The sequence below is a fragment of the Suillus subaureus genome, assembly GCF_016647635.1.
Source record: "Suillus subaureus strain MN1 chromosome Unknown BJ212scaffold_5, whole genome shotgun sequence".
Classification (NCBI taxonomy): Eukaryota; Fungi; Basidiomycota; class Agaricomycetes; order Boletales; family Suillaceae; genus Suillus; species Suillus subaureus.
Window position 1 is genome coordinate 996,790 of NW_024538561.1, and position 27,676 is coordinate 1,024,465.

At 47.9% G+C, this 27,676-nt stretch overlaps 10 protein-coding genes and 1 non-coding gene across 11 annotated transcripts; 8 read left to right on the forward strand and 3 right to left on the reverse strand.

The window, feature by feature from the left end:
* Positions 1-3,037: 3,037 nt before the first annotated feature.
* On the forward strand, positions 3,038-5,087 carry BJ212DRAFT_1296686 (uncharacterized protein; the record flags this gene model as incomplete). The annotated part of the gene is made up of 3 exons (XM_041332488.1): positions 3,038-3,344; positions 3,397-3,549; positions 3,604-5,087. 3 exons carry the CDS (start codon positions 3,038-3,040, stop codon positions 5,085-5,087), a joined length of 1,944 nt encoding a protein of 647 aa, XP_041197103.1.
* BJ212DRAFT_822419 (uncharacterized protein) lies at positions 4,973-5,567 on the forward strand. The gene has a single exon (XM_041344148.1). The coding sequence runs from the start codon at positions 5,089-5,091 to the stop codon at positions 5,467-5,469; it is 381 nt and encodes a 126-aa protein (XP_041197104.1). The 5' UTR covers positions 4,973-5,088; the 3' UTR covers positions 5,470-5,567.
* Positions 5,568-6,551: 984 nt separating this feature from the next.
* BJ212DRAFT_1329929 (uncharacterized protein) lies at positions 6,552-8,404 on the forward strand. The gene is made up of 8 exons (XM_041334708.1): positions 6,552-6,697; positions 6,797-7,003; positions 7,120-7,291; positions 7,411-7,508; positions 7,562-7,592; positions 7,662-7,732; positions 7,801-7,911; positions 7,971-8,404. Exons 2-8 carry the CDS (start codon positions 6,837-6,839, stop codon positions 8,254-8,256), a joined length of 936 nt encoding a protein of 311 aa, XP_041197105.1. The 5' UTR covers positions 6,552-6,697; positions 6,797-6,836; the 3' UTR covers positions 8,257-8,404.
* A 718-nt stretch (positions 8,405-9,122) lies between these two features.
* On the forward strand, positions 9,123-13,089 carry BJ212DRAFT_1263459 (NAD-specific glutamate dehydrogenase; the record flags this gene model as incomplete). Its single annotated transcript, XM_041330347.1, has 18 exons — positions 9,123-9,266; positions 9,334-9,614; positions 9,670-10,041; positions 10,091-10,338; positions 10,386-10,573; positions 10,623-10,690; positions 10,738-10,869; positions 10,918-11,121; positions 11,173-11,289; positions 11,340-11,382; positions 11,433-11,532; positions 11,582-11,809; positions 11,862-11,879; positions 11,934-12,131; positions 12,184-12,271; positions 12,321-12,487; positions 12,537-12,964; positions 13,018-13,089. 18 exons carry the CDS (start codon positions 9,123-9,125, stop codon positions 13,087-13,089), a joined length of 3,096 nt encoding a protein of 1,031 aa, XP_041197106.1.
* Positions 13,090-13,286: 197 nt separating this feature from the next.
* On the forward strand, positions 13,287-14,438 carry BJ212DRAFT_1329970 (flavoprotein). The gene is made up of 6 exons (XM_041334709.1): positions 13,287-13,581; positions 13,643-13,756; positions 13,809-13,937; positions 13,989-14,160; positions 14,215-14,319; positions 14,379-14,438. The coding sequence occupies exons 1-5, from the start codon at positions 13,459-13,461 to the stop codon at positions 14,295-14,297; spliced, it is 621 nt and encodes a 206-aa protein (XP_041197107.1). The 5' UTR covers positions 13,287-13,458; the 3' UTR covers positions 14,298-14,319; positions 14,379-14,438.
* A 1,071-nt stretch (positions 14,439-15,509) lies between these two features.
* On the forward strand, positions 15,510-17,304 carry BJ212DRAFT_1329998 (terpenoid cyclases/protein prenyltransferase alpha-alpha toroid). Its single transcript, XM_041334710.1, has 7 exons — positions 15,510-15,773; positions 15,828-16,050; positions 16,100-16,248; positions 16,302-16,434; positions 16,487-16,532; positions 16,588-16,778; positions 16,846-17,304. The coding sequence occupies exons 1-7, from the start codon at positions 15,667-15,669 to the stop codon at positions 16,996-16,998; spliced, it is 1,002 nt and encodes a 333-aa protein (XP_041197108.1). The 5' UTR covers positions 15,510-15,666; the 3' UTR covers positions 16,999-17,304.
* A 327-nt stretch (positions 17,305-17,631) lies between these two features.
* On the reverse strand, positions 17,632-19,060 carry BJ212DRAFT_821934 (uncharacterized protein). Its single transcript, XM_041344147.1, has one exon. The coding sequence runs from the start codon at positions 18,750-18,752 to the stop codon at positions 18,033-18,035; it is 720 nt and encodes a 239-aa protein (XP_041197109.1). The 5' UTR covers positions 18,753-19,060; the 3' UTR covers positions 17,632-18,032.
* BJ212DRAFT_1220636 (uncharacterized protein) lies at positions 17,798-17,992 on the reverse strand (the record flags this gene model as incomplete). Its single annotated transcript, XM_041329375.1, has 1 exon — positions 17,798-17,992. A coding segment is annotated over one exon (195 nt), but the record flags the coding sequence as incomplete, so codon positions are not given.
* A 497-nt stretch (positions 19,061-19,557) lies between the features above and the next one.
* Positions 19,558-19,640, forward strand: BJ212DRAFT_t33. Its single transcript has one exon. It is a non-coding gene; the product is annotated as a tRNA-Asp (tRNA).
* Positions 19,641-19,746: 106 nt separating this feature from the next.
* On the reverse strand, positions 19,747-24,237 carry BJ212DRAFT_1330024 (NAD-specific glutamate dehydrogenase). Its single transcript, XM_041334711.1, has 17 exons — positions 23,753-24,237; positions 23,413-23,693; positions 22,992-23,357; positions 22,693-22,940; positions 22,458-22,645; positions 22,341-22,408; positions 22,158-22,289; positions 21,908-22,111; positions 21,736-21,852; positions 21,643-21,685; positions 21,494-21,593; positions 21,216-21,443; positions 20,952-21,167; positions 20,814-20,901; positions 20,598-20,764; positions 20,121-20,548; positions 19,747-20,064 (listed from the first exon to the last, which is right to left on the reverse strand). The coding sequence occupies exons 1-17, from the start codon at positions 23,954-23,956 to the stop codon at positions 19,996-19,998; spliced, it is 3,147 nt and encodes a 1,048-aa protein (XP_041197111.1). The 5' UTR covers positions 23,957-24,237; the 3' UTR covers positions 19,747-19,995.
* A 2,365-nt stretch (positions 24,238-26,602) lies between these two features.
* Positions 26,603-27,386, forward strand: BJ212DRAFT_823202 (uncharacterized protein). The gene is made up of 2 exons (XM_041344149.1): positions 26,603-26,836; positions 26,893-27,386. Exons 1-2 carry the CDS (start codon positions 26,705-26,707, stop codon positions 27,016-27,018), a joined length of 258 nt encoding a protein of 85 aa, XP_041197112.1. The 5' UTR covers positions 26,603-26,704; the 3' UTR covers positions 27,019-27,386.
* The last annotated feature ends 290 nt before the right edge of the window (positions 27,387-27,676 follow it).

Consider the following 27,676-nt stretch of genomic DNA (forward strand, 5'->3'; position numbering starts at 1 on the left):
TTTGATATCACGCCGTCAAATGCTCTTTAAAACAGCGAGACGCGTCGCCAATGTCGCTAATCAACTACGCAATTTTCGCTCACTGCCTCGATGAATCTTGCACGGTGATGGTAGGCAGGTAACAAACATTCCTGACCCCATCCTACTTGCATGAAACTTTATCTAGAAGGTGCGGCAAACCATCATCTACCCAATCCAGACTCTAAATTTAGACCGACAATCACGAACCCTCTATTTACCGAAGAATATTTCACCATTCACACCCAATTATGACCTCGGCCATGGATCGTGAACCCCATGGGCGCGTGGATTCCCAAACTTGACACCGGGCTCTGTTATGATTGGTTACCCTATCCCCGGTCACGATGCCATTGAGGTCGACAAGCGTCGACATCGTCTCCATTGACCACTTCATGTGAGGTCACATGAGAGACCAAACAACGTTAGTGGATTCTGACATGTACAGATGAGTCAACTTGTCAAAGCTATATGCGCAAAGTCTCTTTTTGAACTAAGTACGCCATACAAAGAACGATGTAACGCCGTGCGGGCTCAATATAATCATGGCTTAAAATATTCAGAACTTACCATACTATGAGCCAGTTTATCGGGCTCACTGGTACTCAGCAAACTACACCGCCGCACCTCCCCCGGACTTGCCTGGGCTCGCGTCCTACGTCGTCAGTCCGTTGTAGTTCCCGTGTTTTGGTGTTGATGTTCAATGCTCGTGTTATGCCGGTACACAGCTGCCAATGCAGGGGAATTTCGGATGCAGACACCAATCACTGAATTGTGAGACTTTATTCGTCGTTGTGTGACACAATAGGAAGAGTCTCTGCTTATGCAGCCGAAATTGATGCGTAGTGTGGACAAGTGTGTTGAAGATCGAATGCAAGGCGATCTTTAAAATTACCAAATCTGTAATAACACTACACGATCCCCACATTCCCTTGTGGTGGTTTTATGGGGCGGCCGTGTGACACTCCCTTGGGTCAGTCCCGGTCCAAGACCTAACTACAATGCCAACGTTTAGCCCAGTTGCAGTCTGTCATCAGACCGTAAGGCAAATCAGCAGTTATCAAATTAAACCTACGCAGACTCATGAAGCGTCACTCATCTTCAACGAAATTCCTTCAGATAAGTACTGGAACCTGCGTTCCTAGTCAATTAAGTGGCGATATGGAAAACATACTACTTATGACAATGATTATGTAGCGATTTTCGTCACCACATGCCATATCAATTCGCGAAGATTTGGACACATGGACACGAGAACGGGCCAGCATTGATATTGGCGAACGTTCTGATGACACATATAAGATCTTGGCATTCACAAAGTAGCTCAATGTTTATGTAGGAAATTATATGACGAAACATTATTCGGCCAGTGAATGACTGAAGGTGCCTCAAGCACATACTGTGATTGATGTGGTCCCCTGGAGTCCGGAATCCTTGTAATGTGTTCACTTACCTTAGGAGCTGCAATGGGGGTGGGGAATCATGCGCGCAGCAGTCCCTTGCTGAGTAATATTTGCGCCTCAACGGGGTGGCTAACACGCCGTCCGTTAATTTGCGACTGATTCACGTATCTGTGAAATACGGAGTGGGTTTAACTTGTCCACCTGGCAAACAGGTCTCCGAGTCTATGCAATCGCATTACAAACAAGATATGGTCACATATTACTAGATACGTACTTCCAGGATCGGAACAGCGCTGAGCCCATGTGAGTGATATTCTCCATTTACAAGACTCAGACCATATCTTGTTGCTGAAATTACTGAATGGTTACCGGAGCCGCAGATCAGATTGACACGAATCCTATGCAGGATACTTTAACACAAAATCATACCTGATAACTGTAGTAGGCAGTCGCTCAAGCTGATCGATTTACGTGCAGTACTCGTTATGGGCACCGATAACCGCACATGGATAGCGTGATAGCTGCATGATGCAAGCGCGTCTCTTCACCCTGTTTAAGTCAGGAGCAAACGATAAAAGAATCTCAGGCTGAAAAGACTGACCATCTCGTCAAAAAAGGATCTGGCAGAATATGAATGACATCTGTTAGACTCAACGCGAAGGCAAACAGGGAAGATTATCAATTTCTTTGCAGGAAGACTGGGAAAATAGGCATAAATACTCCAACGATGGATTTTTCGCATAGCATGAAAACCGCGAGACTTGCTCAGGCAAACTATTGGGCCACACGACATCATCTGTTGCCTAACCTTCAGAGCGAATGTCTTTGGTTCCCAGTCGATGTCGAACGTTTTCCCTGAAATAGCGTTCTCTGCTGCATCAAACATTACCAGTCATTAGTACTGATAGGATCAATATATACGAACCACCAGTACTGTCGGTGGACACATCACCCCGTCAGCAAGAGCACTGCAACTCGGTAGGTATTGCTAGTGTCCGCTGTGATCATGATCATCTGATTGAACGAAACTGACTGATGGTCGGCATCAGTCGGCAACGGAACTTTTCCCAAAAGGGAAGACAACGTTTGGAAGTGACACAGCAGCAAGCTGTTCGACGTTGTTCAACGTCGTTCTTGTTCGTCGCCCGCAGGTATCTTGAATTTTTGTCATTCTTGTCCTTCGCAATCGTCTAGCAGGCTTTGACTTTCGCTAGACCGGCAGGCTCCGCTGGTCTCGTCTAGACCCAAAGCAGCGCAACGCAACGGTCGCATTATCATCAGTTCTGCTCAGCAGACTTTGCAGTCGTGCTTTTGATTCTAGCATATAGTCCCCAAGACTCGACGTCAGGGCTCCTTCTAAAGAGATTTAGCTCTCATCAAAGAGCCATCTCAATCTCATATCTACTCCCCTCCTTCCAAAATCTCATCTTCTCATCGTGTCCTCGAGGATTAGGAACACATTTCTACTCCCTTCCTATATCTTGCAAAAACGTGTCTAGCGACATCAATTCTTCATACATTTTACCGCTAGCGGATCTTCACGAGCGTCGCATTTCAAATTTCATCCTCTAGTTCAATTCGCATATCATCGTGCCTTCCAGTCATCAATAGCGCCCATGTCTACTCTTCGTCCTCCTTCCAGTCCTTCACCTTCTCCTCTCAATGCTGATCACGCTCGCTCTGCTCGCGCTTCCATGGGTCCTCGCCAAACTCTAGCGCCAGCTTCCCCTCGTCCCGGTGGAGGAAGTAGTGCTCGTCCCACAAGCGAACTACTCGGTAGCGCGACCATGTTTCAAACCCCAGAATCGGAGGCAATCGACCAATGGTTTGAGAATCTCCAAAACTACGAAGAGACTCTTGAGGAGATGGCTGCTGCATCCTTGGATGTCAATTTCAAGGAAGAATTAAGTGCCATTGAGCAATGTAAGCGCCTGTCCCGTTTTAATTCGTCATCAATTAATATGCTTTTTTGAAGGGTTCAAGGTCCTTTCTGAAGCAGAGCGCACTGCTGCTCTTTACAGTCTTCTTCAACAATCTACCCAAGTTCAAATTCGATTTTTCATTACCGTTTTGCAGCAGATGGCGAGGTCAGATCCGATGACCGCTCTCTTGAGCCCTGCTATTGGTGGTGAGTATTCTTGGTCAATATTTATCGTCTCATGAACCTAATTTTGAGATGCAGGTTCGATGCAGAGTCAGATGGAAGCTAAGTTAGCCCAGATGACGTTGAAGAGCCCCGCGCTTAAGTCGCCTATGCCCGCCTCTCCTCGCGTATTCAGTGGCAGTCAGAACAGGCAATCCCTTGCACTCGATACCACTTCTTCTGGGTTTCTTTCCCCAGACTCAGCTGCAATGGGATCTAGCAATGACGCAGCCGCCACTCTTGCCCATCAACGCGCTAAGCTAAAGGCCAGCAATGCAGCACATAGGATTTCCGCACCCATTCTTGCGTCTGGCAGCAGTGATTCGCGTACCTCCTGGGGATCTGCACTCAGTCAAGTCGCAGAACAGAATATCAACTCTCCTGCACAGGAAATTGTTGTTCCGTCTGTTGGCAACAGCTCAAGGCCCAAAAGCACTGAGTTTAGCGGCTCTCTCGGAACACCACGCGCTGGAGTTGAGGCGTTGTCCCCTATGGTCGGCGATAGCTGGGCCAGCAATGTCAATACACCCTTGATTCCTATGTTCTCTAAGGATACACATTCCCATCTCGACGTGGCAGCTGCCAAGCTTAGTGACTGGAATCCTGGTGCACGTGTTCCCCTCATGGCCGATCCGAAGTCCTTCCGTCGGCCGTCGAGGGGTAACGGAAGTGCAAACCCTCCTGCTCCGGACACCAACGTACAAGCAAACAACAATATATATGATAATGAGGGCAATCTTGTTTCTCAACAGCCATCCGGTCAGCGTCGGAACGTTAGCCAGGGTTCCAACGCCAACAACGCACAGCTTAATCTCGGCCAACAGCCAGGCAACTGGAACAGTAGTAGGAGTCCTGCGCTACCTCAGTCGAACAGGTTCGGCGGGGAAGATGTGAACGGCCCCCTGAACGGGCTGGGCATGAATGGGTTCAACATTGGTGGACTCGGTAGCCCTGGACTCGGGATGGGTATGCCAAGCGCAGGGTTATTGGCGGGCATGAACCCCATGCAGATGAACATGTTGAACCTACAAGCTCAGATGAGCGCCATGGGGATAAGTTCAATGACGCCGGAGGCGCAGCTTCTTGCGGCGCAAATGGCTGCTGGATTTCCGCAGAACTGGCTAGGCATTCAACAAGCTGCTGCTATGCAGCAGAGCAACAACAACAATAACAGCAGGAGCCGTGGAGGAGGACGATCCCCTGGGCTTCCGAAGACCGGTTCTTCTGGTGGAAATAGTGCGAGTAGTGCAGCAAAGAAGGATGAGGAAGACGTTGACCCCGCGCTGCTTCATGATATCCCGGCTTGGCTCAGGAGCCTGAGGCTACACAAGTATACGCCTAACTTTGAGAAGATGAAGTGGCAAGACATGGTCGTGCTTGACGAGGCGGGCCTGGAGGCCAAAGGTGTTGCCGCTCTCGGCGCAAGGAGGAAGATGCTGAAGACTTTCGAGATTGTCCGGAAGAAGATGGGCATCGAAGCTCCTAGTGGTTCTTCCAATAACTCAGGTGGAGAAGAGTCTTAAAATGGATGTATTGGGAGTATGTATCTGCCGGGGCAGATCGAGCATGCTACCCCGGTTGGTTAAATCTTTGCTGATGTTGATTATGATTCCATTTGTTTTGTACGTGTTGACTCAACTTCGGTTTACCAATAGCCACCGCTCATATATGGACGAAAATTGGCTAGTCGTTATGCTTTCTCGTTACTGTAGTTATCCTGTACTCGCGTACAATCAATTGTCCGCTTGTTCATGCGATAGATACCTTGTTTTTAGTGGTCTAACTTTGGGCGCACTGTATCTACGGCCTCTGGCATTATTATCTCATTCGACAAAAGTTATTCTCGAAGGATTAGCATGCGTTTTGCAAGTCTTGGCCTGTCTCATAATACTATTTGGAGTTTAGCCAACGTACCACAGATCACATTATATGCTTTTTGCGTCATATTTACTCCGAGACCGGTGCACGATAAGACGGTGCCAATTTTTTTAATGTTAACGTTCAAATGATTATGCTAACTTGCAGCTAAGTACCAGATTCAAGGGGAGAAGAAGGGACGGCCTGATCTGGACTCTTCTCGAAGCTCGAGATCTGAGTCTTGGTTTCTGAAACCTCCAGGAAGCATGCCTTGGGACTGTTCTAGTATACTGTCTACTTGCGCGCTCGAGGTGAAGGTGTGAAGCCGATTTTCTGCTCAGAGTGTATCCGAATGCCTTCTAACGATTGCTGAACCGTTCAGCCGTTCAGCGCTCAGCCAGGGACGAGCTTTTTAGCATTCCAGAGCATATCATGATATTCTTAGAATTAACATTTGCGGGGTGTTCGTGCGACTTTGGATCCCAGTCACTAGACCTTTTATAAGCACGACTGTCTTCCTTTTGGAAGTTCTAAAGGTCTGGCCAGGGAAGAACAACTAGGGTCGAGAATCGAGACCAACTTGGATGGTCTACCCTTCATGGCCCTTGACTGTTCACAATGACTCCCCGCATCTGACCATCACCTACCTGTAGGTTTCAACTTACATAAACGAGGTTGAAAAGCTGGCTGCAGACCATCTTCCTACCGCACTGGGGCCCCAAAGACTACGAAGTTTAATGGCCTGGATGAAACAGGAGCTACCTGAACGATTCGACGAACATGTCGTCAGCGAGGACTCCGAGGAGAGTTGCTGGCATCCAGTAGGTCAGGGAGACGCAGAACGAGCCACAATAAAATCAATGCCGAGGGACCACCAAGAGCCAAGGCCAAAGCGATTCCAAGTTCGAACATCACGTTGGGGACCACGTTGCGGCTTGACGTACATTCTTCGTACATCAATCCGAGGGAACAGTTCAGTTATTACCATTTACTTTACATGCTGCGCAGTCTGGAATGATCAATCCCACCTCGAATTTATTTATTTTATTTTATGTTATTTTAGGCGAGTAATTTCTTGAAAGGTGCACTTTGCTTCGGAGTCCGGACTATTCGGGCGATGCCTCTTGGATTGCTAGTTAAGCTTCTCATGGTATATAAACATCGTATTTAAACTTGTCCTAAACATCGCATGTGTCCTCGTTATTTCTTTTGATTGCTCGACGAGACAACGCTTGCGAGTCCAGCGAGTCTACCAGAGCCATTTTATTGTATTTCTGTGGGTTATATTTACTCCTGCGCTATACACGACAGCCACTGACAATGTATGACATGTGCTCGACTTTTTCTCTGATAATAACCACCAATCGATCCCCAGTTATTTCTCAGGAATCGCATCCACCGCTAGACCTGCAGATATGCCTCTTGATCGTGGCCCTTCACCTTTTACTCCCTCCCATAGACGTTTCGAAGCCATGTCTCCCCTGGATAGCGAAGTTCATCCAGTCTTCCATGCTGGTAGAGTGGCAGTTATCACCGGCGCTGCGAGCGGTATCGGTAAAGCTGCTGCTGTCGAATTGGCAAAGTGCGTGGGTGCCGTCGCTCTTGACCCCGCGAGCGAGATACTCACGAATGTGATATGTCTACGCTGACGGTGTCGGCTGTTGCATTCGGTGCTTTGGTGATTTGTATTGTAACCAGGCTCGGTCTGAAAATTGCTATGGCGGATGTCTTGGAGGATGTCTTGGCCCTTGCTGCTAAGGAGGTTATTTCCATCGTTGGAGAGGCTAATGTACTTGTTATTCCGACGGATGTGTCGAAGATCGACGATGTTGTGCGTTTGCGCGACAGGGTCTATGAGGCGTGGGGCGAGGTGAGCGAATTATGCCATTGTACACAGAACCTGTGATTCCCACCTCAAATCACGCCATTCAATCTCATCTCATCCCATCTTACATCGGGCGAACATCCTGATCTGATCATTATCGACAGGTTGCAGTTCTCCTCAACAATGCCGCAATAGGTCCTGACAGCAAATCTTGGAAGATGCTGGACAACTGGAAGAAGACGTTTGACGTCAATCTTTTCGGGTTCGTCATCAGTTTGATGGGAACGCGAGCGTAGTCCAACTTATAATGTTTAGTGTGGTCAATGTGCAGCAGACCTTTGTGCCAGTTGGTGTTCCCCTCTGCGTGTACCGTATATCCTGGCGCTGATGGTGATGTCATTCTTATTTCTGCCAGTCCATGCTGCACCAGGAGAACCAAGCTGTAGTCATCAACACTGGATCTAAGCAAGGGATCACTAACCCTCCGTAAGTTCGAGCAAAACATCGTTGTTACCCGAATTAATCATTACGTCATCCCATTCGCGATGGGACAGTGGCAACCCAGCATACAACGCCGCAAAGGCCGCAGTGAAGAGCCTAACGGAAGGACTCGCACACGAGCTTCGCGAAAGTCCGGCGTGCAACGTCACCGCGCATCTCTTCATGTGGGTTATCTCGGATTCTTTCGGGTGTATTTACATGAAGGCTCACTTGGGTCCCACAGCCCTGGGTGGACCTTCACAGGTCTTACCGCCCGCAACGGTGGTGAGAAACCCGCGGGCGCTTGGACGGCCGAGGAGACAGTTCTTTTCATGCTCGACCATGTTCGTGCTGGCGAGTTTTACATCCTCTGCCCTGATAACGAGTCTCGCCACCAACTTGATCAGCTACGCATCATGTGGGGCGCGGCAGATGTTGTTGAGGGCAGGCCTGCGCTGAGTCGTTGGCACAAAGACTGGAAGTCCCTCTTTGAAGAGTACGTGCGTGACGGGCTAGCTAACATGGAGTGAGGAGAGGTGCAATAATATATTATACCGATCATGTTGGGAGGAATGCAGAAGTAAAAGACGTGTTCTAAGTGTTGTTGTTCTCATCGTTATCGAGTATCGCTTCACTATGTATAAACGTTGTTCCTATATAACATTTTGTTCGAGTTTATTTGTTTGGCGGCAGATTGCGGTTGATCACCCTTACTTACCCACATGACTTGTGAGTCCTACATCTGCACTTCGAGCGTAGAACTTATCGATCGCAGCCATGTCCTGTGTCCGCATATCTGTTTATGCAGCTGTTGCTGCGCGCTCGCCGTTTAAGATTTTTGGGAAGATCCCCACCTCCACCGCGCTCAACACTTGGTGGAATTGACCCATCAGGGATACTACTGTGAGTTTACTGGCCAAGCCAGCTTCATCGTTTGAACTTAATTGGACCACAGATCGCATCTGCCTGGAAGTAGCGTTTGCCATGTGTTACACCGCGGGTAGAGTGGCACTCAAAAATTTCAAGCAACGGCGCTTCCCGGGTATAAATCTATTCACTTGATTTTGCATTTGAATGGCGATATAATTGGAGCCGCAATGCCACCTCAAGCTATGACGTATTTGCGAACCTTAACCTGTACGAATTTGCCACAGTACTGTCGTGGCAAACGTGGTTTTGGCGATGCAGGTGACAGTGGATGGTTGCAGAGTCAAAATGCCCCAAATTCTAGACACGGTCCGTATAAATACGCTGTTTTACACTCACCATCCATCGATTTATCTTTCTGACAACTGGACACGACCTTCCTATAGATCATAGACCTTAATCAATGCTGGACGCCGTGCTGGACGCCATCCTGCCTCGTCCTAGTTCAGGCATCCACCGTGACCCCAACATGACTCTCGTCAATGGACATGACTCCGGTCCAGGCACCGAGGAATCGCCGCAGCGCGTCAGGAACCTGCCTGGCTACACTACGCCCATATTCAATGGTAAAGATGAACAACGCGCTAAGGTGAAGGTTGACGTCGCTGCCAAGGTGCTGCAATTTGCATCTTTTGAGGTCAATCCTCACTGCGCATCGCGTCATATTAACATAGTATTAGGGATTTATTCCTCGCCAGCTGGTCGAGAACGAGGTGGACTGGTTCTACTCTCAACTTGGTATCGATGATACCTACTTTCAAAACGAATCGTCCTTTGTGATATCTGATCACATCATCGCGCTCTTTGGTGCTAAGATTCTTGCATTCACGAAGCACGACTTCAATAAGCTCGTCATCGACCTCGAGAAGATCGACGAGAATGGAGATGGTGCGACTTTCATTCACACTAGTTTGCCGGGCCTGACTTCTACGGAGGGCCCTGGCGCTACTTGCGAATCGAGGTGTGTTTACAATTAATAGCTTCCAATTAATCTACCAATGCTGTTTTTGATGCAGAATTGACTCTTTATACCTTGACAAATCAACCCCGTCGGAATGTTACCGCCTGGAAACTTACCGGTCAACTGGATCCATATCAGCAACAGCAGCTAAACAGTTGCGCTGCTACTTTGTTACCAAGTGCAACTTTCCTTCCCCGCCCACGCCCACGCCCTCAACTCGGGGGGATAGACATACCGACATCCGCACTGTCTCTGACACTGCTTTCCTTGAGAGAGCGAGCCCGCATACTCTTCGGGTGTACCAGAAGATCATGTGGCAAGTCGAGAGCCGCTATGGTCCTGTAATGGAAGTATATGAAGTTGAAGGCACTCGTGAGAGGCGTCTTGTCATTGGATACAAGATGGGCAGCACTTCCCGGTTCTTCAGGTATGTTGACCGGCATATGTAATAGCACGGTGGTTACATCCGTTTTCAGCGCTCTCTCGCACCTCTATCACTTTTACCAGCTGTACTCGGCCCGCAAGTATGTAGAGCAGTTCTCCAATGGGATCACGATCATCTCTCTATACCTGAATCCGATGCCTGATTCAACCGGCGCGCCCATCGAGCACTCCATATTCCAGGTGATGAAAGAAGCATCTCTTCTGTACTGCCTCCCCGATAACCCCTTTTTTCGTGATTCCGTCAACTCTGGACATGCTGTGCAAGAGGCGACCTATGCCTGTACGTCAAATATTGTTTAGACAGGAACAGAGTTCATCCTTCATTAGATTGCGGTTGGGTTTTTGCTCAACACTTCTGCAATCGCCTGGGTCCTGCATACCACCACCTCAGGAATATCTTGGACGAATCAAACCCCTCGCACGCTGAAGTTCTCAATGATATCAAGAGGCGCTTCAGAGAGGAAACTTTTACGCGCGATAATATCGCTCAAGTTATCCACGCACATTCGGAAATTGTGCGTTATCCGTTTTGCTCGGTTCCCTGTATGAATATTTCCCTAACAGATCCGCCTCCTGTACGTCAACTTCGCTATGGTACACTATCCCACTGCGGACCAAGCATCACAGCTGCGGTGAGTATGATAGTTTTCCCTGGGCGGCCTTGACGAGCAATTCCCAGTCCTACTCTCTCCTACCAGCGTCTTCACACGACGCAGCCCCTGTCCGACTCTGAGTTGCACGATAAAATCAGGCGTGCAGTCTCAAACAAGCAAGATCTACAAGTTCTCGAGAGCTTCCTTATTTTCAACAAGTGAATTCAAAAACAGGTTGATTAACTGGGAGCTGACCTCGCTTCAAGGCACGTCCTGAAGACGAATTTCTATCAACCAACCAAGGTCGCACTATCGTTCCGTCTCGCCCCCAATTTTTTGCCCCAGGGTGAATATCCAACACCGCTTTTTGGAATGTTTCTTGTCATCGGAAATGAATTTCGTGGCTTTCACATTCGCCTCAGAGATGTTGCCCGTGGCGGCATTCGTATAGTCATGTCGAGAAACGAGGAGTAGGTTCACCTCTTTTGAAGGTGGTTCTACGACTGAGCACCGGACGATAGAAACTACACGATCAACAAGAGGATGCTGTTCGATGAGAACTACGGATTAGCTGCCACCCAATCTTTGAAGAACAAGGACATTCCGGAAGGAGGGGCCAAGGGTACTATTTTGCCTTCGTGCGTGATTTTCCGTGCTCTCTTGGGTGTTCTTTTTACTCGTCACCCAGTCTTGGAGCGCCGCCCAGACGCTGCTTCGAGAAGTATATTGATGTAAGCGTGCATGGTACATGAGTTGATAAATTTATTGATCGTCATTCCAGGCTATCATCGATCTCCTTATCCCCAATCATAGCTCGGGAATTAAGGAACGCCATGTCGACTTGTATGGCAAAGAAGAGTTGTTGTTTTTTGGGCCTGATGGTAAGATCCCTTTGCGCTAACTCGTTGAGATGACTGACATCTGGTGTAGAGGGTACAGCAGACATGATGGATTGGGCGGCATTGCACGCTCGTGATCGTGGTGCCGAGACATGGTGGAAGACATTCACCACTGGCAAGAGTGCTGAGCTTTTGGGCGGTGTTCCCCATGATACTTATGGGATGACATCGTTGTCTATTCGCCAATATGTTCTCGGCATTTATAAGCAGTTTGCACTAAGGGAGACGGACATCACAAAAGTGCAGACTGGTGGCCCTGGTATTTGCGTTTTCACTCTGGGGTTTTTCGTCCTTGACGCAAGATTTTGCAGATGGAGATCTTGGTTCAAGTAAGTTGTGATATGCGGTGTGCCCATGGAGTGTGTTCATTAACCACTCTGTAGATGAGATACTCTTGAGTTCTGACAAGACCGTTGCTATTATTGATGGCAGCGGCGTTCTTGCCGACCCTGTAGGTATTAACCGCAAGGAGCTCATCCGCCTCGCAAAACTACGACTACCCGTGTCTTACTTCGATAAGACCAAATTGAGCAAGGACGGGTACCTCGTCAAGGTCGAGGAACAAGATGTCAAGCTACCATGTCCGTTCAGCTTTCTTCAAGTTCGATATTATCTTACATACTCTGTACTTAGCTGGAGAAGTCGTTCTCGATGGCAACGATTTCAGGAACGGCGCTCACTTCCGTTTCAAGGCAGACCTTTTTGTGCCTTGCGGTGGACGGTATGTTTGCGTTACTACCTGCACAAAACACCAGCTGACGATTATGCAGTCCTGAAGCCGTAAACATCTCTAATGTTGCTGCTTTGACGGATACAGAAGGCAAACCCCACTTCAAGTACATCGTTGAGGGTGCAAATCTGTTCTTCACTCAGCAGGCAAGGTCTCACCTGGAGAAACGCAGGGTCGTTATGTTTAAGGACTCCAGTGCGAACAAGGGTGAGATTACCTTACTATCACTTGTTTAATAATGTTGACCCTGCTTCAGGCGGTGTGACCAGCTCCTCGCTTGAAGTGCTCGCAGGTCTCGCCCTCACGACCCAGGAATACCTCGACCTTATGGTCTTCAAGGGCGGCAAGCCGTCAGACTTCTACCGAAACTACGTTAAAGACATTCAGACCAAGATTGCTGAGAATGCCGCCGCAGAGTTCCACTGCATTTGGCAAGAGCACGCCCGCCTCCAAGGTGGTAAGCCTCGGACGCAGATTTCGGACGAACTCTCCATCATGCTCAACGAATTGCACACTAAGCTCGAACATTCCGACTTGTTTGAGGATGTTCCGAGCCGCAAAGGTGTAATGAGACGCGCTATACCCACCACCCTAGTGGAGCAGGTCGGTCTCGATACCCTGCTGGAGAGGCTTCCCGAGCCATACCAGCGCGCTCTGTTCTCGAGCTGGGTTTCTTCACATTTTGTGAGTTTTAGCCACTTTTCATGTTACATGAGCACCATCCTCACCTCTCACAGATCTATAAATACGGCGTTAACAGTTCCACTATAGATTTCTTTCACTTCGCTCGGGATCTCTCACGGGAATGATTGATTTGGGTATTGAAAAAAGGGAGTTGGTATCAATATTGGTACAGCGACTAGTATGTGGTAGCATTTTCATAGTAGAGAATGAATAAGCACTCTCAGCAACGCCTGTTCAGAGACTCACAAGTGACTGTTTGCTGAAACTTCAAAAGTAGTATATGATAATTGATTAGTAGGCGCCCAGTGGGCGCCAGTGACTCGGACGTTGACGTATGCGGCCGTAGCCCGTGGGATAAACATCTTACCAGCACTAGCGTTGAACTGAAGCTATCGTCAGTGCAATCAACTAGCTCAAAACTAGCTACTTGCAAGTCGACTACAAGTACCCTACTTTCTCCAGCTGCTCAGCAAACTTCTAATGTATACGCACCGATGATGAACAGACAGTTTATTGCCGAAAAAGAGCGCCTCCTAGATCACTATCATGTGCTGCTGATAACAACTGGCAGCGTAGCATCTATCAAAGCTCCTCTCATTATCGCAGGGCTTCTTCAAGTCTGTCCCTCTTGATAAGATCCTACTGCTGCCAGTGCTTACACTGCACATGCAAATATAGTATCAGAATGTCAAGGTAGAAGTGGTTGCGACGAAAGAGTCGCTTGCGTTTTACGACCGTGCGGACGTAGTCAAGGCAGGTGGACGCGTGTGGACGGATGAGGACGAGTGGTTAGTGAGTACACGAAATTTCAAGATGAATTTCTGCGTCTCAACGTCCATGACAGGGAACATACAAGATAGGAGATCCAATCCTGCATATCGAGTTGAGGAGATGGGCTGACATAGTCCTTGTCGCTCCCTGCTCGGCAAATACGCTCTCAAAAATCGCACACGGACTCTGCGACAACCTTGCAGTATGTTGTGCCGCCTGTTCGCGTCTCATGCGGTGATAATATTTTTAGTAGACCTCTCTACTTCGTGCGCTGGCACCTACGACGCCGACTTACGTATTCCCGGCAATGAACACGCTCATGTACGAACATCCGCTCACAGCAGAGCATGTGCGCATTGTGCGGGATGTTGTGCGGTATCAAATTATCGGGCCAATTGGAAAGAATCTCGCATGTGGGGATGTTGGTATGTTACTTCGACTTTTGTTTTCGTTGTGGATAACTTGGTCCTTTCTCGCAGGACTGGGTGCCATGACAGAATGGTGCGATATTGTGAAGATAGTGGTGGATCAAATGAAACTCACTCGCAAAGATGATAAATAATAATAATTTCATGACCGAAGGAGTCTGTATGAGACTACTTCAGAGTATTCTGAATTGTCTCATCTTGGTCTATTCATCCAGGACTGTTTCTTTCGCCATCACGTGCTAGCTTGGATGTATGATGTTTTCGTGGATCAGGAGGTGAGTGTTCCATGAGGCATTCGGGACGTGTCTATGCAGCTCCATGATCTCTGGCTGCGAATAGATAAGCAGGACAGGGGAGTGATGCATTTTTGTCTTTTTAAGGCCTAGGGTCTATTACAAATGTTGCTAGGTGGCAGGGACGATTAGAGAAAGATTTTCGTCCCAGCATAGCGACGCTTTCGCGATGGAAGGAACGCTTTGATTCGGTATTCATCTAGCTTTGTCTTTTCCCGCCATGCGACTGATCGAACCAGATGACTTCCATTCTGTCACAAGTGCCGTATTCATATTACTCCTCAATCACTTGATTACAGGATTTCCATCGCAAACGAACCTAAATCGCGCATCTCTCGCCCAATGTGCTTGATCGGACATCACATGCTCATCGACATAAAACCAATGATCACAAGTTGCCATTCTAGCGCAACAATACACCAACAAAACAGTGCCGTAGGCACTTGACCTTAGATATGACACTAGTTCTGTTTCAGTGCCGCCGTCTTCAGGATATAGTTCAAACCTTCCCAGCGCAGGTGAGTCGGATTTCCACAACACGCCTCTCACAAGGCGGTTGATCTTTGTACAGGATTTTACATGTGAGAGAATCGGATATTGGGGAGTGCTTGTATTACATCGGTTGTATAGCAACAAGAATATCAATCTTCTCGATATTTCAAGTTGCAGGAGCTGTACACGACAGCATGAATATGTCATCGCGATAGATCTTATGTGAGAGTAGTGCAGGATCTTCAAATCTCGGAAGTTTCAATCCGCAGGAAGCTGAGCGCTGAGCGGTACGCGCGATAACACGCTCGAACCATAGAGACCAGAGACCAGCCCATCTATGGGGCAGGGCTGATCACGTCTAGCTCGAATATGTCATCATGATATTTCTCGAAAGGCGATAGTAGGTCTCATACCAGATTAGCAACAGTCTCCTTGATAGTTCATCTCAAAAAGTCTCGAGGCTGCAAGAGTTCAACGGCACGGCTACACAGTGCGCACGCGCTTACATTGAGTTGGGTGACCTAAGACCTTCCATGTGAGCAACAACGGCCCGCCCGGGGACGGTTTTCCGACGACCACAATCATCGATTTTGAATGCGCGCGAGAGTCAGCGAACACTATATATGCTAGCCACCACACCCTCTGCTTGCTAGCAAATCGGAACACCTCTTCCATCTTTATTGATCTGACCAAGGGAGACTCTTGTAGGAAAATCACCATGCTGCCAACAAGTTTGCCTCTGCTGAGCAAAGGTGGTCATGCAACACACTGCAAAAGATGCTTGTCCGGCTTGCCATCTTCCCAAGTGGATATTGATCCGGCCAAGTGCTTTATTCAATGCTGATCTCGATGGCAGCTATTCTAACACGATTATCACAGGCTTGCCCTGTCCTTTTACTGCCTAGGCTCCCTAGATGTTTCGGGTGAACTCGAAAAGAAAACTAGGGATTGGGAAAGAGAACAATGGAGGGAATGGATATGGAGTCAACAGACTCGTGAGCCAGTTCTGAAATCCAAGTGTGTTGGAGAATTGAGCCAGTCACCAGGCGGACATTATGGGACTGGCTTCCGAGCGAGCTCTTATATGACTACGAAACACTCGGTGAGAGTCGACCTTCGTTATATAGACATAATTGATTTCTGGTCTGAAGACAGAGGAATATTCGGGCCATGATAACCCTCAGATCATCATGACTTATACTGCCCTTCTCTCCCTGTCCATATTGCGCGACGACTTTTCACGTCTTGACAGGAAGGGCCTCCTGAAATTCCTTAGGTCCTGTCAGAATATCGATGGAAGGTAAGTCCCTATATCATGTCAAACACTTTCAAGGTACAGACCAAGGGTCCTAGTTTTTCTTCTGAGCCTTTAGGGGGTGACTCTGATCTACGCACGACGTTCTGTGCTTTCGCCATCAGCACCATGCTTGACGACTGGTCAGGGATGGACGTTGCAAATGCTCTCCAGTTCATCTGTTCGTGCCGAGTAAGCTTGCGATAATTTTACATTGGGAGCTGTTCTAACAGCCGTTCTTAAGTCATATGAAGGAGGCTATGGGCAATCACCGTTTGGGGAGGCTCTAGGTAGCGCACCATGCCTTATGACGTAATAAAAGTTCACCCCACCTCCCCTCATCAGGCGGCACTACGTATTGTGCACTGGCAGCACTCCAGTTAGCTACTAAACAACTAGATCCTCTTTCCCTTCAAGATCGACAGAAAACCATTCGGTGGCTTGTACAAAATCAAGCATCTAATGGCGGGTTTAGTGGAAGGACCAACAAGGACGCTGATGCATGTTATTGTTTCTGGTGCGGCGCATCGCTGCATGTAAGTTCGTAGCATCCTATGGTGTCGATAGAAACTAAAAAACAAATTCCCCGTTCCAACGCAACAGGTGTTAAATGCAGGCGATCTGATTGACAAAGCAGCAATGACATCTTTTATAGCTTCCTGCCAATTCAAATACGGCGGAATTGCAAAGATTCCCGGCGAGCACCCTGGTACGCCATTTTCAAATCCTTTGACTTTGCAGCAAACGCTGTCCTAGATCCTTATCACACATACCTCTCACTGGCAGCGGTGGCGTTACTCCCACCCAATTCGTCAGAAGGAACATCGTGGGCACTTTGTCCTCTAGATCCTCTATTGAACGCGACGGACCAGACGTCCTCGTGGGCTAGAGCACATATTCCAGCACCTAAAGTTGACGGTAATGTAGGCATATAGGCGCGCGCTGAATTATGTCGAAGAATTAGACAGCTGGTCTGGATAAGCACCCGATTATAACATTTCACTGACTATCTTCGAAGTGTTTGTATGGAACATTGCCTCATGCCATTGTTACGTGTACCGTTGACAAAGGCGGAACCTCTCTTCGACTTACCTCATTATTCTCTTGAGGTGAACGTCACAGAGCACATTCACGCTGCAAGTGCAGCACTAAATCCGTCTAGGGTTTATCCTACGCCACCCAAACCCTAGTGTTTGAATCAAAGCACACTATTCTTATAGTCAAACCTGGTATTCTTCATAAAGCATATGTTTTTATCTTCAGAGACACTCAGCTACGATGCGCATAGACTACATATTAAGGCCAGATAATCCCCAGATAGATTTCACCGCAGGCGGAGGGCACTCTGACCGCCGCGCTTGCCATTCACTGATCAGCGAGATAATATTATCAGCCTGTGCAGTGAACAATGTGTTTTAATTCCACAAAAGCTATTCAGCAATATCACACACACCTTTATCACCTTACGGATGCTTTCTTCTTGTCTAGTCAGGCTTGCATTATCTGGAAGTGATGTAGTGCGCTCCACGAACTGCGTGGTGAATTCCTGGCGGCGTTCATGACTATCGGCTGATTGCCATAACGTCGGTCCAGCGCGTTTAACCATGGCTTGGACGGCGCGTACGTGTTGCACGCCAACCATCTCGTGCAACAGAATCCCCAGACAATCGTGCATGACTGGTGTTTCGATGAGGCCAAATGAGAACATGTCCGCTATGAAACAAGAAAAATCCAACGCGACATTCCACCGTTTGCTTTCGAGTCTATTCCGTTGGCAAATAGCATCCGGGTTATCCTGTGCGATGGTGAGTACCATCAGAATGAACTGCGATACTACGCACAAAAGAACACCAGAATGATTTGAAGTGATCTAAGGCGTACTTTTGCAAGTGAGACACAAAGCAGCTAGAGTGCCACTCGGAGTGATGGATCGTCAATGTATCACGCACGTCTCGCGCAAAGAGCGCCGCCTCCAGTCCAAAATCCACTATATTCGCTTTGGCTAAAATTTCCCAGCAGAAAAGTTGTGCAAGATCGCGTAATGTATCGATTGACCATGGACCCAACCGTACCAGGAGAGGTGGCAAGGTGGGATCGGATGTCAGCATACCGATATCAAGGATATGCAACCATGCCTCCGGTGTGTGAATAGGTGGAGGAAAGTAGCCGTACTCTACAAAGCGGTCGGGAACAAATGTCGTGGCGTTCGGGTTGAGCTCGGAATTTATGGGTTGGGCCGCCTGAATGCGACACGAGTGGACGCCTGGCACAGTTTCCTGAACCGATGCCTGACTAAGTTGGTCATACTCGAGCCCGTGAGCTTGTGTTTCGTCATCGACCAATGTTGTATTGCTGCTGCAGGGAGAAATATTCAAGGATCGATCGGGCGTGCCAGCGCTCGACTGCCAGGAGAGAGCTGCGTATGGACTCTTGTCGCCTCCGAACGATGATGCTGCATGTTCATAGAGATGGTTCATTTGTGACATGAGTTCAGCATCAACAGTTGCCATGGCTAAAAGATGAGGGGACGAGTCGATAGATAGGCTGAGGGGGTATGTTGGTTTTCAATGATAGGTACAACTCCAGTCCGATGGTAATTTATAAGATTGGCGAGGGCCACAGCTATGTGGAACTTTGTCGTAGTGGTGGACCTCCACCCAGGTCCTGAACAATGATCGTCAAAGCATAGTCAAAGCATAGTACAACGCGACTGGCATCTAGTACTGGTAAGAAGATGGCGACGGGCAACAAAAAGCCTTGTACACCACTGGTCCACATCGATGTGATGACCAAGCCTTTTATTGTGTACAACCAAGGCCATGTCGCCGACACATTGTCACGACATTCAAGCTAATACTTGAGAGGAGTAATTTTACTTACTTCAATACTCCGGCTGATGGCATCCGACATCATCGATAGAGAAGCACAAAACAGGTTCCGGTATCGTGGCGTCCACAGTTATGAATTACTGGTCGACAGGTGACCAGTGAAAATCATGATCTAAGTGGGACCAAGCATCAGTGCGGGTGTGAAAGCATAGCCATGCGACCGAGTCAAAGGAGCGGAATCTGGATTCGAATTTCAAGTTCAAGCAGCAAGTAACCTCTCTGCTTTGGCTTGAGATAATCAAGCCCATATGGAAGAGGCACAAAACCATTTACTTAACAGTTCTCCTTTTGTGCCCTTGACTGCACAAGGTCTTTCGTCAGTGGCACAATTCTTGTTACATAGGGACAACCTAGTAAAATAATAATATTGAACGTTTACCATATATACGAGGATTAGAGGTATAAGTATTTTTCCTCTCCAAATATATCTCTGGTAGTATATCGGATAGTACACCCGCCTGTCACAGCTGCTGCGCGCGGGAGAGCGGGGTTCGACTCCCCGCCAGAGAGTTTTTGTATTGTTTTAGTTTCGTGGTGTCTTGATACTTGGAACTTGCTTTCTTGATAATTTATTGTCAGCTTTCTGGACTTTCGAGCTGCAGTTTCATGCAAACGATGGTTGCAAATGTTTTTAAATTCCTCATTTCATTCGCTGGTGTAGGACATGTCATCTTCTACAATGTTAGAGTCAACGTGGCAGTTCGGGTTTATAACGTCGTGTCACATTTGGTACATTATGTATATAGTCCATTTTGAAAGCGCCACTAGGCAGGAGAAAGCGGTCTTATCGGTCCTGATATGGCATTATTGGCCTCTCCTTATGTACAGTACGTAGTGATTCCAAAGTCAAGTCCCGAAACAAATGTTACCGTGCGAGATCCCGAGCGAAATGGAAAAAGTCTACACTAGAGCTGTTAACGCCATATTTGTAGATCTGCAAGACGAAGGTTAAGGATGAGCAAATAGCAGGGAGGTACGGTTGGAACTCACGTAATGCGAAGCAACCCAGCTCGAGAATAGAGCGCGTTGGTATGTTTCGGGAAGCCTCTCCAGCAGGGCGTCGAGACCGACCTGATCTACTAGGGTGGTGGGTATAGCGCGCCTCATAACACCCCTGCGGCTAGGTACATCATCAAACAAGTCAGAGAGCTCAAGCTCTGCCTGCAAGTTATTGAGCCTCATGGACAACTCGTCTGAAATCTGCGTTCGGGGCTTAGCGCCTTGGAGGCGGGCGTGCTCGCGCCAAATGCAGTGGAACTCCGCTGCGGCATTCTCCGAAATCTTCTCTTGAATTTCTTTCACGTATTTTTGATAGAACTCTGAAGGCTTGGCGTCCTTGAAGATCATCAGGTCGAGGTATTCCTGGGTCGTGAGGGCGAGACCGGCGAGCACTTCAAGCGAGGAGCTGGTCACACCACCTGAAGCAAGGTCTAGACCATATAATAGACTGTAAAAAAGTAATCTCACCCTTGTTCGCACTAGAGTCCTTGAACAAGACAACCTTGCGTTTCTCCAGGTGCAACCTTGCCTGCTGAGTGAAAAACAGATTTGCACCCTCGACGATGTACTTGAAGTGGGGTTTGCCTTCTGTATCCGTCAAAGCAGCAACATTAGAGATGTTCACGGCTTCAGGACTGAATGATTGTCAACAGGTGTTTGGTGCAGGTAGTGACGCAAACATACCGTCCACCGCAAGGCACAAAAAGGTCTGCCTTGAAACGAAAGTGAGCACCATTCCTGAAGTCGGTACCGTCCAGAACGATTTCACCGGCTAACAACAGCATGTGAGATGACAACAAACTTCAAGAGAGCTAAACATACAGGGTAGCTTGACGTCCTGTTCTTCGACCTTGACAAGGTACCCATCCTTGCTCAACTTGGTCTTGTCAAAGTGAGCGACAGTCAGGCGATGTCTGGCAAGACGAATGAGCTCCTCCCTATTGATACCTGCAGAGTCTGCAAGGACACCACTGCCATCGATAATAGCAATGGTCTTGTCAGAACTCAAGAGTATCTCATTTGAACCAAGGTCTCCGTCTGCAAAATGTCAAGGACAACTTTCAAAAAGTAAAGACGTAAACATACCAGGACCACCTGTTTGAACTTTTGTGATGTCTTTCTCCCTTAGTCCAAGCTGCTTGTAAATGCCAAGCACATATTGACGAATAGATAGCGACGTCATTCCATATGTATCATGGGGAATACCACCCAAAAGCTCAGCACTCTTGCCGGTGGTAAATGACTTCCACCATGTCTCGGCACCACGATCGCGAGCGTGCAACGCTGCCCAATCCATCATGTCTGCTGTACCCTCTATACGAGATGTCAGTCACCTCCATGGAACATCGAACACGCAATCCTACCATCAGGGCCGAAGAACAGCAACTCCGGCTTTCCATACAAGTCAACCAGGCGTTCCTTAATCCCTGGAGTTTGGCCGGGGATAAGCAGGTCGATGACAGCCTAATTGAATGATCAATATCTGTCCATTGATGCATAGTTGCGCACTTACATCGACATATTTCTCGAAACAGCGTCTAGGCGGCGCTCCAAGACTGCATGAAAGGTATATAAAAATACAAAGATGGGAAGTGAAATCACGCACGAAGGCAAAATAGTACCCTTGGCCCCTCCTTCCGGAATGTCCTTATTTTTCAAAGATTGAGTGGCAGCTAACCCGTAGTTCTCATCGAACAACATCCTCTGGTTGATCGAATAGTTCCTAATTGCATAGAACTTAGCTGCAGGATCCCGAAATCCAGAAAAGGCGCACGTACTCCTTATTCCGTGACATGACGATTCGAATACCACCACGGGCAACATCTCTAAAGCGGATGTGGAAGCCACGGAATTCATTACCGATGATGATGAACATTCCAAAAGGTTTATTTGGATATTCGATCTCGGGCAAAAATTCAGGGGCGAGACGGAACGACAGTGCAACCTTCGTGGGTTGATAGAAGTTCGTCTTCAAGATGTGCCTACGGAAAGGTCAGCTACCAATCAATCACTCGCTTTCAGACTCACTTGTTGAAGATGAGGAAACTCTCAAGAACTTGTAGATCCTGCTTGTTCAGGACTGTGCGTCTGATTTTATCGTACAACTCAGAGTCAGACAGGGGCTGCGTGGTTTGAAGACGCTGGTAAGATAGAGTGGGACTAGGCGCATCTCGTCAGAGTGACCTAAGGCAAATACATGAGCCGACTCACCCGAGCTGCGATGCCTCATCTGCAGCTGGATAATGTACCATGGCGAAATTAACATAGAGGAGACGAATCTGTTGGAAAGATATTAATGTAACATCCCAAGCGAGACTGGCAGCGCACAATTTCCGCGTGTGCATGGATGACTTGTGCAATGCTCTCCCGCGTGAAAGTCTCCTCCCTGAAGCGTCTCTTGATATCATTGAGAACTTCGGCGTGTGAGGGGTTCGATTCGTCCAGGATATTCTTAAGGTGGAGATACGCCGGGCCCAGGCGATTGCAGAAGTGTTGAGCGAAAACCCAACCACAATCTAATGAACGATTAATTCAATTTCTGTCTTAAAAATATTGAGCATACAAGCATAGGTCGCCTCTTGCACAGCATGTCCAGAGTTGACAGAATCGAGGAAAAAGGGGTTGTCCGGAAGACAGTAAAGTAGAGATGCTTCTTTCATCACCTGGAATATGGAGTGCTCGATCGGCGCGCCAGTTGAGTTAGGCATCGGATTCAGGTATAAAGAGATGATCGTGATCCCATTGGAGAACTGCTCTACATACTTGCGGGCCGAGTACAGCTGGTAAAAGTGATAGAGGTTCGATAAAGCGCTGCGAATGAGTTTAAGGCTAGTGTGCTATAATATAAACAGGTCAACACACCTAAAGAAACGGGAAGTGCCGCCCATCTTGTATCCGATGACAAGACGCCTCTCACGAGTGCCTTCAACTTCAAATACTTCCATGACAGGACCGTAGCGGCTCTCGACTTGCCACATGATTTTCTGGTACACTTCAAGAGTATGCGGGCTCGCCTTCTCAAGGAAGGCAGTGTCGGAGACCGTACGGATATCAGTAAGTCCATCAGTCCGAGTTGAGGGAGGTGGTAGGGAAGGAAAGTTGCACTTGGTGATGAAGTAACAACGCAGCTGTTGAGATGCTGTAGCCGATATGGATCCAGTAGATCGGAAAGTCTCAAGGCGGTAACAATTCAACGGAGTTGAGTTGTCGAGGTATAAGGAGTCGATTCTGTGTCAGGCACAAAATCGGCATAGCAATTATGAGCCACATCAGATAAACATACCTGGATTCGCAGGTAGCGCCGGGCCCTTCGGTAGAAGTCAGGCCCGGTAAACTGGTGTGAATGAAAGTCGCCCCATTGCCTTTCTCGTCGATCTTCTCGAGGTCGATGACGAGCTTATTGAGATCATGCTTAGTGTAGGCGAGCACCTTAGCACCAAAGAGCGCGATGATGTGATCAGATATTACAGAGGGTGATTCATTTTGAAAGTAGGTGTCGTCGATGCCGAGCTGAGAGTAGAACCAGTTGACTTCGTTTGCGACCAGCTCGCGAGGAATGAAACCCTATGGATGTGACATGAAAATTAATGCTTGCTGTGACTGAGAGATGCAATTTGCATTACCTTGCCAGCGACATCCGCTTGCACCTTGGCGCGTTGTTCTTCCTTGCCTTTGAAGACTGGGGTAGTATAACCTGGCAGGTTCTTGACGCGCTGCAAGGATGCCTCGCTACTAGCCCTCGAGCTTGCGGCAGAAAGACCGTTGAGGTGATTCATGTTTGGGAGAACTCCCAGACTGGGATGAGATTGGGACGGCGTCGAGGACATCGTCTAGCAGTGATAATAGACGTCTATAGAAAATCTACAGGTAAGTCGCGTCCACTTAACCAAGAATCGATTGATGCAGTGAATCGGGGAATAACAATGGTTTCAATAGTGACAAGAATCAACCTCGTATTTATACAGATTTACGGACCATAACTCGAGTTTTGAGCTCTCTGTGTACGGATCTTGTGCTTGCCAAGGTATAATCTGGTATGCCGGTCAAAATAATGACAAATAAAAAGAAAAAAAAAGGAACAATTCGGAAAAGGTCGCTTTACCAGGTACCAAGTCTCTGATACTTCATGTACTCAGTAATTGATGTGATATATTTCGAGGAGATCAGGTGTCGAGTTAACATCATACATGTAGGTCTATCCAATATTTAGCTGTCGTGAAACTGCTCCTTATTGTTTCAACCCGGCTCTTCAAGGTGCCCGATAGCAGTTCCGTTCCCCAGACGGCGCTGACATGATTAATCGGCGGCCAGGGGTACCTGGGGTTTCACCGTTACAGCCTTGCGATTGCTACCGCCATCACCGACAGTCTAATAGTAATCTGCCTGTCTGGACGGTCGTAACTGATGCATGGCAACCACTTTAAGGATGAATTCATCGAGATCAATCTGCAAAATTATTTCGAAATCAATGAGCAAAAATCAGAACCCATTGCATGCTTCGCCTCGTCATCTTAAATCATCGGATCGTATCATGGGGCCAAATTGCACAGGCATGAAACTGCACATATGTCCAAATCCGCTACATCATAAGGCCGGCGGACCTGAACTCGTGCTCTGCTGCATAACGTTGTTTGCGTCTCCGAAGGACCGAAACTGTATCTGCCACGACACAAAACACATCGCCCGTTATGTATTTCTTTCGACTTTTTAGTCGAGACGTGATCAGGACGGTACTGGTCGTTTATCGCCCAAAATTCCTCCCACCCAGTACTTATTGTTGCATATTACAGGTGTAGGCTCACCACATTCCATGACACTGCACACCATCCATCATGGGGCATGTGTACATGTTACAAGGCGTTGCAAGTACGGCTTGGAAGGTTGAAAACCTAACTTGAAGCTAGCGGCTCGCGCGGTCCGGTCCATGTCTTTTAGGTCATTCCAACCTCAGCTTCGTCACTGACTTACAGCGTCGTTCCCCCGAACCTAATTTTTGCGATTAAAGTTACGATATCCCGCGTTCTATTCAAAAATGCCCCTTGATACTACCCTTCATAGCAACGACGCGTTGAAGAAGGGGCGATGGAGGGAGTTGTACAAAAAATCACTCCTTTTGAACATGAAGGACCAGACTCGAGTCCGAACGTGCTACATACACTGCAAGGTACATTGTGACACATTTGTGGACTCGATATCCTATCCGGAGATATGCTTCCGCGCAACTCGCGAGAACGGTTAGTTGAAGGAGATGTAGGATTTCGTGAATAATTCCGTCATTTAGACACATCAGCCATACCCTGAAGGAATTGAATGCTGCTCGGACCGACCAACGCTGGGGCTACGTGATTGGTATGGGCTGGCTTCTGCCTGTCCCTATTCAACTTCAATTGGAGCTCCGTGGAGTCTTCCGAGAACGAACCTCGCGGGTATACTCGAGTATCGAGGACTTGACACTTTCAGTGAGAAGCGAATGATCAATCCATGACAACGTATGGATCCCTGTATGACCAACGAGAAAATGAAACTCGTATCTTGGTATATCATAAGAATCTGCTAGTATGCAGTACTTTCCTTCATTCCGAGTCGTGGTTTATTGCTTCGTAGCACTAGTTTCTACTGCACCGATTTCCCGAAGGTCATCATGAGTGGGCAGTGAATTTGTAAATCCGTGGCCTAATGCCAAGCTAACGCCCCTTATATATTCGAGTGACCTGGCAGCTCCTGGTAACAGGCAGCGCTTTGGGCTGCGAATGATAACACTCACTTGAACTCTGTTATACTCGGAAAGCGCCGTCTCAGTCGGCAGAAACCCTTCAGAAGCCTTGCATGGTAAACTCCGGGTTGGTACTTCTCTGAATAACCTTTCGACGGGTTCTGCGACGCCCCGGAAGCGAAAGCGTGTGCATATTCAATTGAATTCAAGATATTGGGAGGCATGCAACTTGCTTCGAAGGTTCGAAATCGAACACTAGGGGGCTCGGACTACTTTTGCCAATGACTTGTGTCGTTGGTAGGATTTTATAGCTTCCGAGACTAACAGAGATGTTATCTAGAATAAACGTACCGACGGTTGGGGTACAAACCAACGGTACCATGACGCAATAGTAGTCTGTCTTCGTCTGAATGGGTGAGGATATTGCAAGGATCAGCCTGTACGGTTTGGCTACAGTTGAGGTTAAGTGGTTCTCGCATAAGAGAACACAGATGCCGAGCCTAGATCATTTTTTGGTGAGTCGCCCCCACGAATGACTTGTTGAACCATGATTGAATCGTATGGAAGTCCGCGGTAATCAGTGGTGACGATGCAGTCGCACCACCGCAAATTCCAGGGTTTTCCCTGGATTCTCGTACGGTCCTCATCTAGGGAAGCTTTTCAATCTGACAACAAGCTGTTGTCGATTACGATGGCGAAGATAATGTGTGGGATGATGCAACTTATGTTGTGCCGGCCGGCGAATACCCAATTTTGTCAGCCGGGCTCCGGCAGGACCGGTAGAGTAGTCAACCTGTCGAACATGGATCTTCAGACTTTGAATTCGATTTCATATAATTGACTCGCTTGGCATACTGTTACCATGTTCCTCTCGCGCCTCGTAGCGACTGCAAAACAATTCTCCACATCTGCCGTTACCAGTTTCCCAAAACTCAAGACGCACAGCGGTACAAAGAAACGGTGGAGGGCGCTCAGCAATGGCAAGTTCAAACGCGTACGTGCATCTCCCCGTTCCCCCATCGATCTTATTTAGCTCAACGATGCGCACAGGCACATGCGGCACACGCGCATTTGAACGTTACTAAGAGACCAGGGCGTAAGAACGCACTTTGTCAGACAGCATATTCCAGCGGAGCGCAGACACCAACCTTAAAAAAACTCATGCCCTACGCCTAGCCTTACTTATTCTATAGGTCGGTTCCTTGTTCTGAGCTAGGGAGCATCGCACTCATCGCCTCCAGATACTCTGTACTTCTTATATAATCAACGTCTGTTTTACCAAGAGTGGATGTTTGCGATACATACGTGACACTTCCTGACGACATATGTTCGTCTGGCATCACAGTTCCAATTTGCATAATTATCCTCCAGAGCAGAGGGTTGGTCCAGGTGCACTTAATGTCACCATTTCTGATAGATGGTCCTCAGATACACAAAAAGCACACCATATTCGGTATTCAGGAAAAACGCGGTGAAGTCACTGAAATCACTAACGCTTCAATGATTTTATGATTTGAGTCTGTATAGCTTGAAGAACAAGAATACGTAAGTGCGTGGTCATGCGGTCGTTCGTGCGTGTCTAAATCGATGCAAAGCTGACTATATCGACTGCATGATGGATCTAGACTGATGAGCAGTTACGCTCACCAATCCAGGAGCGCAGAAAGCGCCGATGCTCTTCGAGAATGATTGAGGTGGCTGGGTTTTCGGAGCGTTCCGTCTCGGCTAGGCCTATGGATTGATCGGATCAATGGGCGGCAAGGCTCATTGCTCTCGGAAAACTGATTGCACCGGTATAGATTTGGCAGGGTTATATTAAGGTGCTGAAAACGCT

What these genes read in the sequence shown, in the direction of transcription:
- BJ212DRAFT_822419 (XM_041344148.1), top strand. Translation starts at nt 5,089, where the DNA reads ATGGATGTATTGGGAGTATGTATCTGCCGGGGCAGATCGAGCATGCTA.
- BJ212DRAFT_1329929 (XM_041334708.1), top strand. Translation starts at nt 6,837, where the DNA reads ATGCCTCTTGATCGTGGCCCTTCACCTTTTACTCCCTCCCATAGACGT. An exon ending in GCTGCTGTCGAATTGGCAAA is followed by an intron (nt 7,004 to 7,119) that starts GTGCGTGGGTGC and finishes TATTGTAACCAG; the next exon opens with GCTCGGTCTGAAAATTGCTA. An exon ending in TCTATGAGGCGTGGGGCGAG is followed by an intron (nt 7,292 to 7,410) that starts GTGAGCGAATTA and finishes CATTATCGACAG; the next exon opens with GTTGCAGTTCTCCTCAACAA.
- BJ212DRAFT_1329970 (XM_041334709.1), top strand. Translation starts at nt 13,459, where the DNA reads ATGATGAACAGACAGTTTATTGCCGAAAAAGAGCGCCTCCTAGATCAC. An exon ending in TTATCGCAGGGCTTCTTCAA is followed by an intron (nt 13,582 to 13,642) that starts GTCTGTCCCTCT and finishes ATGCAAATATAG; the next exon opens with TATCAGAATGTCAAGGTAGA. An exon ending in CGGATGAGGACGAGTGGTTA is followed by an intron (nt 13,757 to 13,808) that starts GTGAGTACACGA and finishes CGTCCATGACAG; the next exon opens with GGAACATACAAGATAGGAGA.
- BJ212DRAFT_1329998 (XM_041334710.1), top strand. Translation starts at nt 15,667, where the DNA reads ATGCTGCCAACAAGTTTGCCTCTGCTGAGCAAAGGTGGTCATGCAACA. An exon ending in ACCGTTTGGGGAGGCTCTAG is followed by an intron (nt 16,533 to 16,587) that starts GTAGCGCACCAT and finishes TCCCCTCATCAG; the next exon opens with GCGGCACTACGTATTGTGCA. An exon ending in GGTGCGGCGCATCGCTGCAT is followed by an intron (nt 16,779 to 16,845) that starts GTAAGTTCGTAG and finishes CCAACGCAACAG; the next exon opens with GTGTTAAATGCAGGCGATCT.
- BJ212DRAFT_821934 (XM_041344147.1), bottom strand. Translation starts at nt 18,752, where the DNA reads ATGGCAACTGTTGATGCTGAACTCATGTCACAAATGAACCATCTCTAT.
- BJ212DRAFT_1330024 (XM_041334711.1), bottom strand. Translation starts at nt 23,956, where the DNA reads ATGTCCTCGACGCCGTCCCAATCTCATCCCAGTCTGGGAGTTCTCCCA. An exon ending in AAGCGGATGTCGCTGGCAAG is followed by an intron (nt 23,694 to 23,752) that starts GTAATGCAAATT and finishes TCACATCCATAG; the next exon opens with GGTTTCATTCCTCGCGAGCT. An exon ending in AGTTTCCTCATCTTCAACAA is followed by an intron (nt 22,112 to 22,157) that starts GTGAGTCTGAAA and finishes ACCTTTCCGTAG; the next exon opens with GCACATCTTGAAGACGAACT.
- BJ212DRAFT_823202 (XM_041344149.1), top strand. Translation starts at nt 26,705, where the DNA reads ATGTTCCTCTCGCGCCTCGTAGCGACTGCAAAACAATTCTCCACATCT. An exon ending in GCAATGGCAAGTTCAAACGC is followed by an intron (nt 26,837 to 26,892) that starts GTACGTGCATCT and finishes CGATGCGCACAG; the next exon opens with GCACATGCGGCACACGCGCA.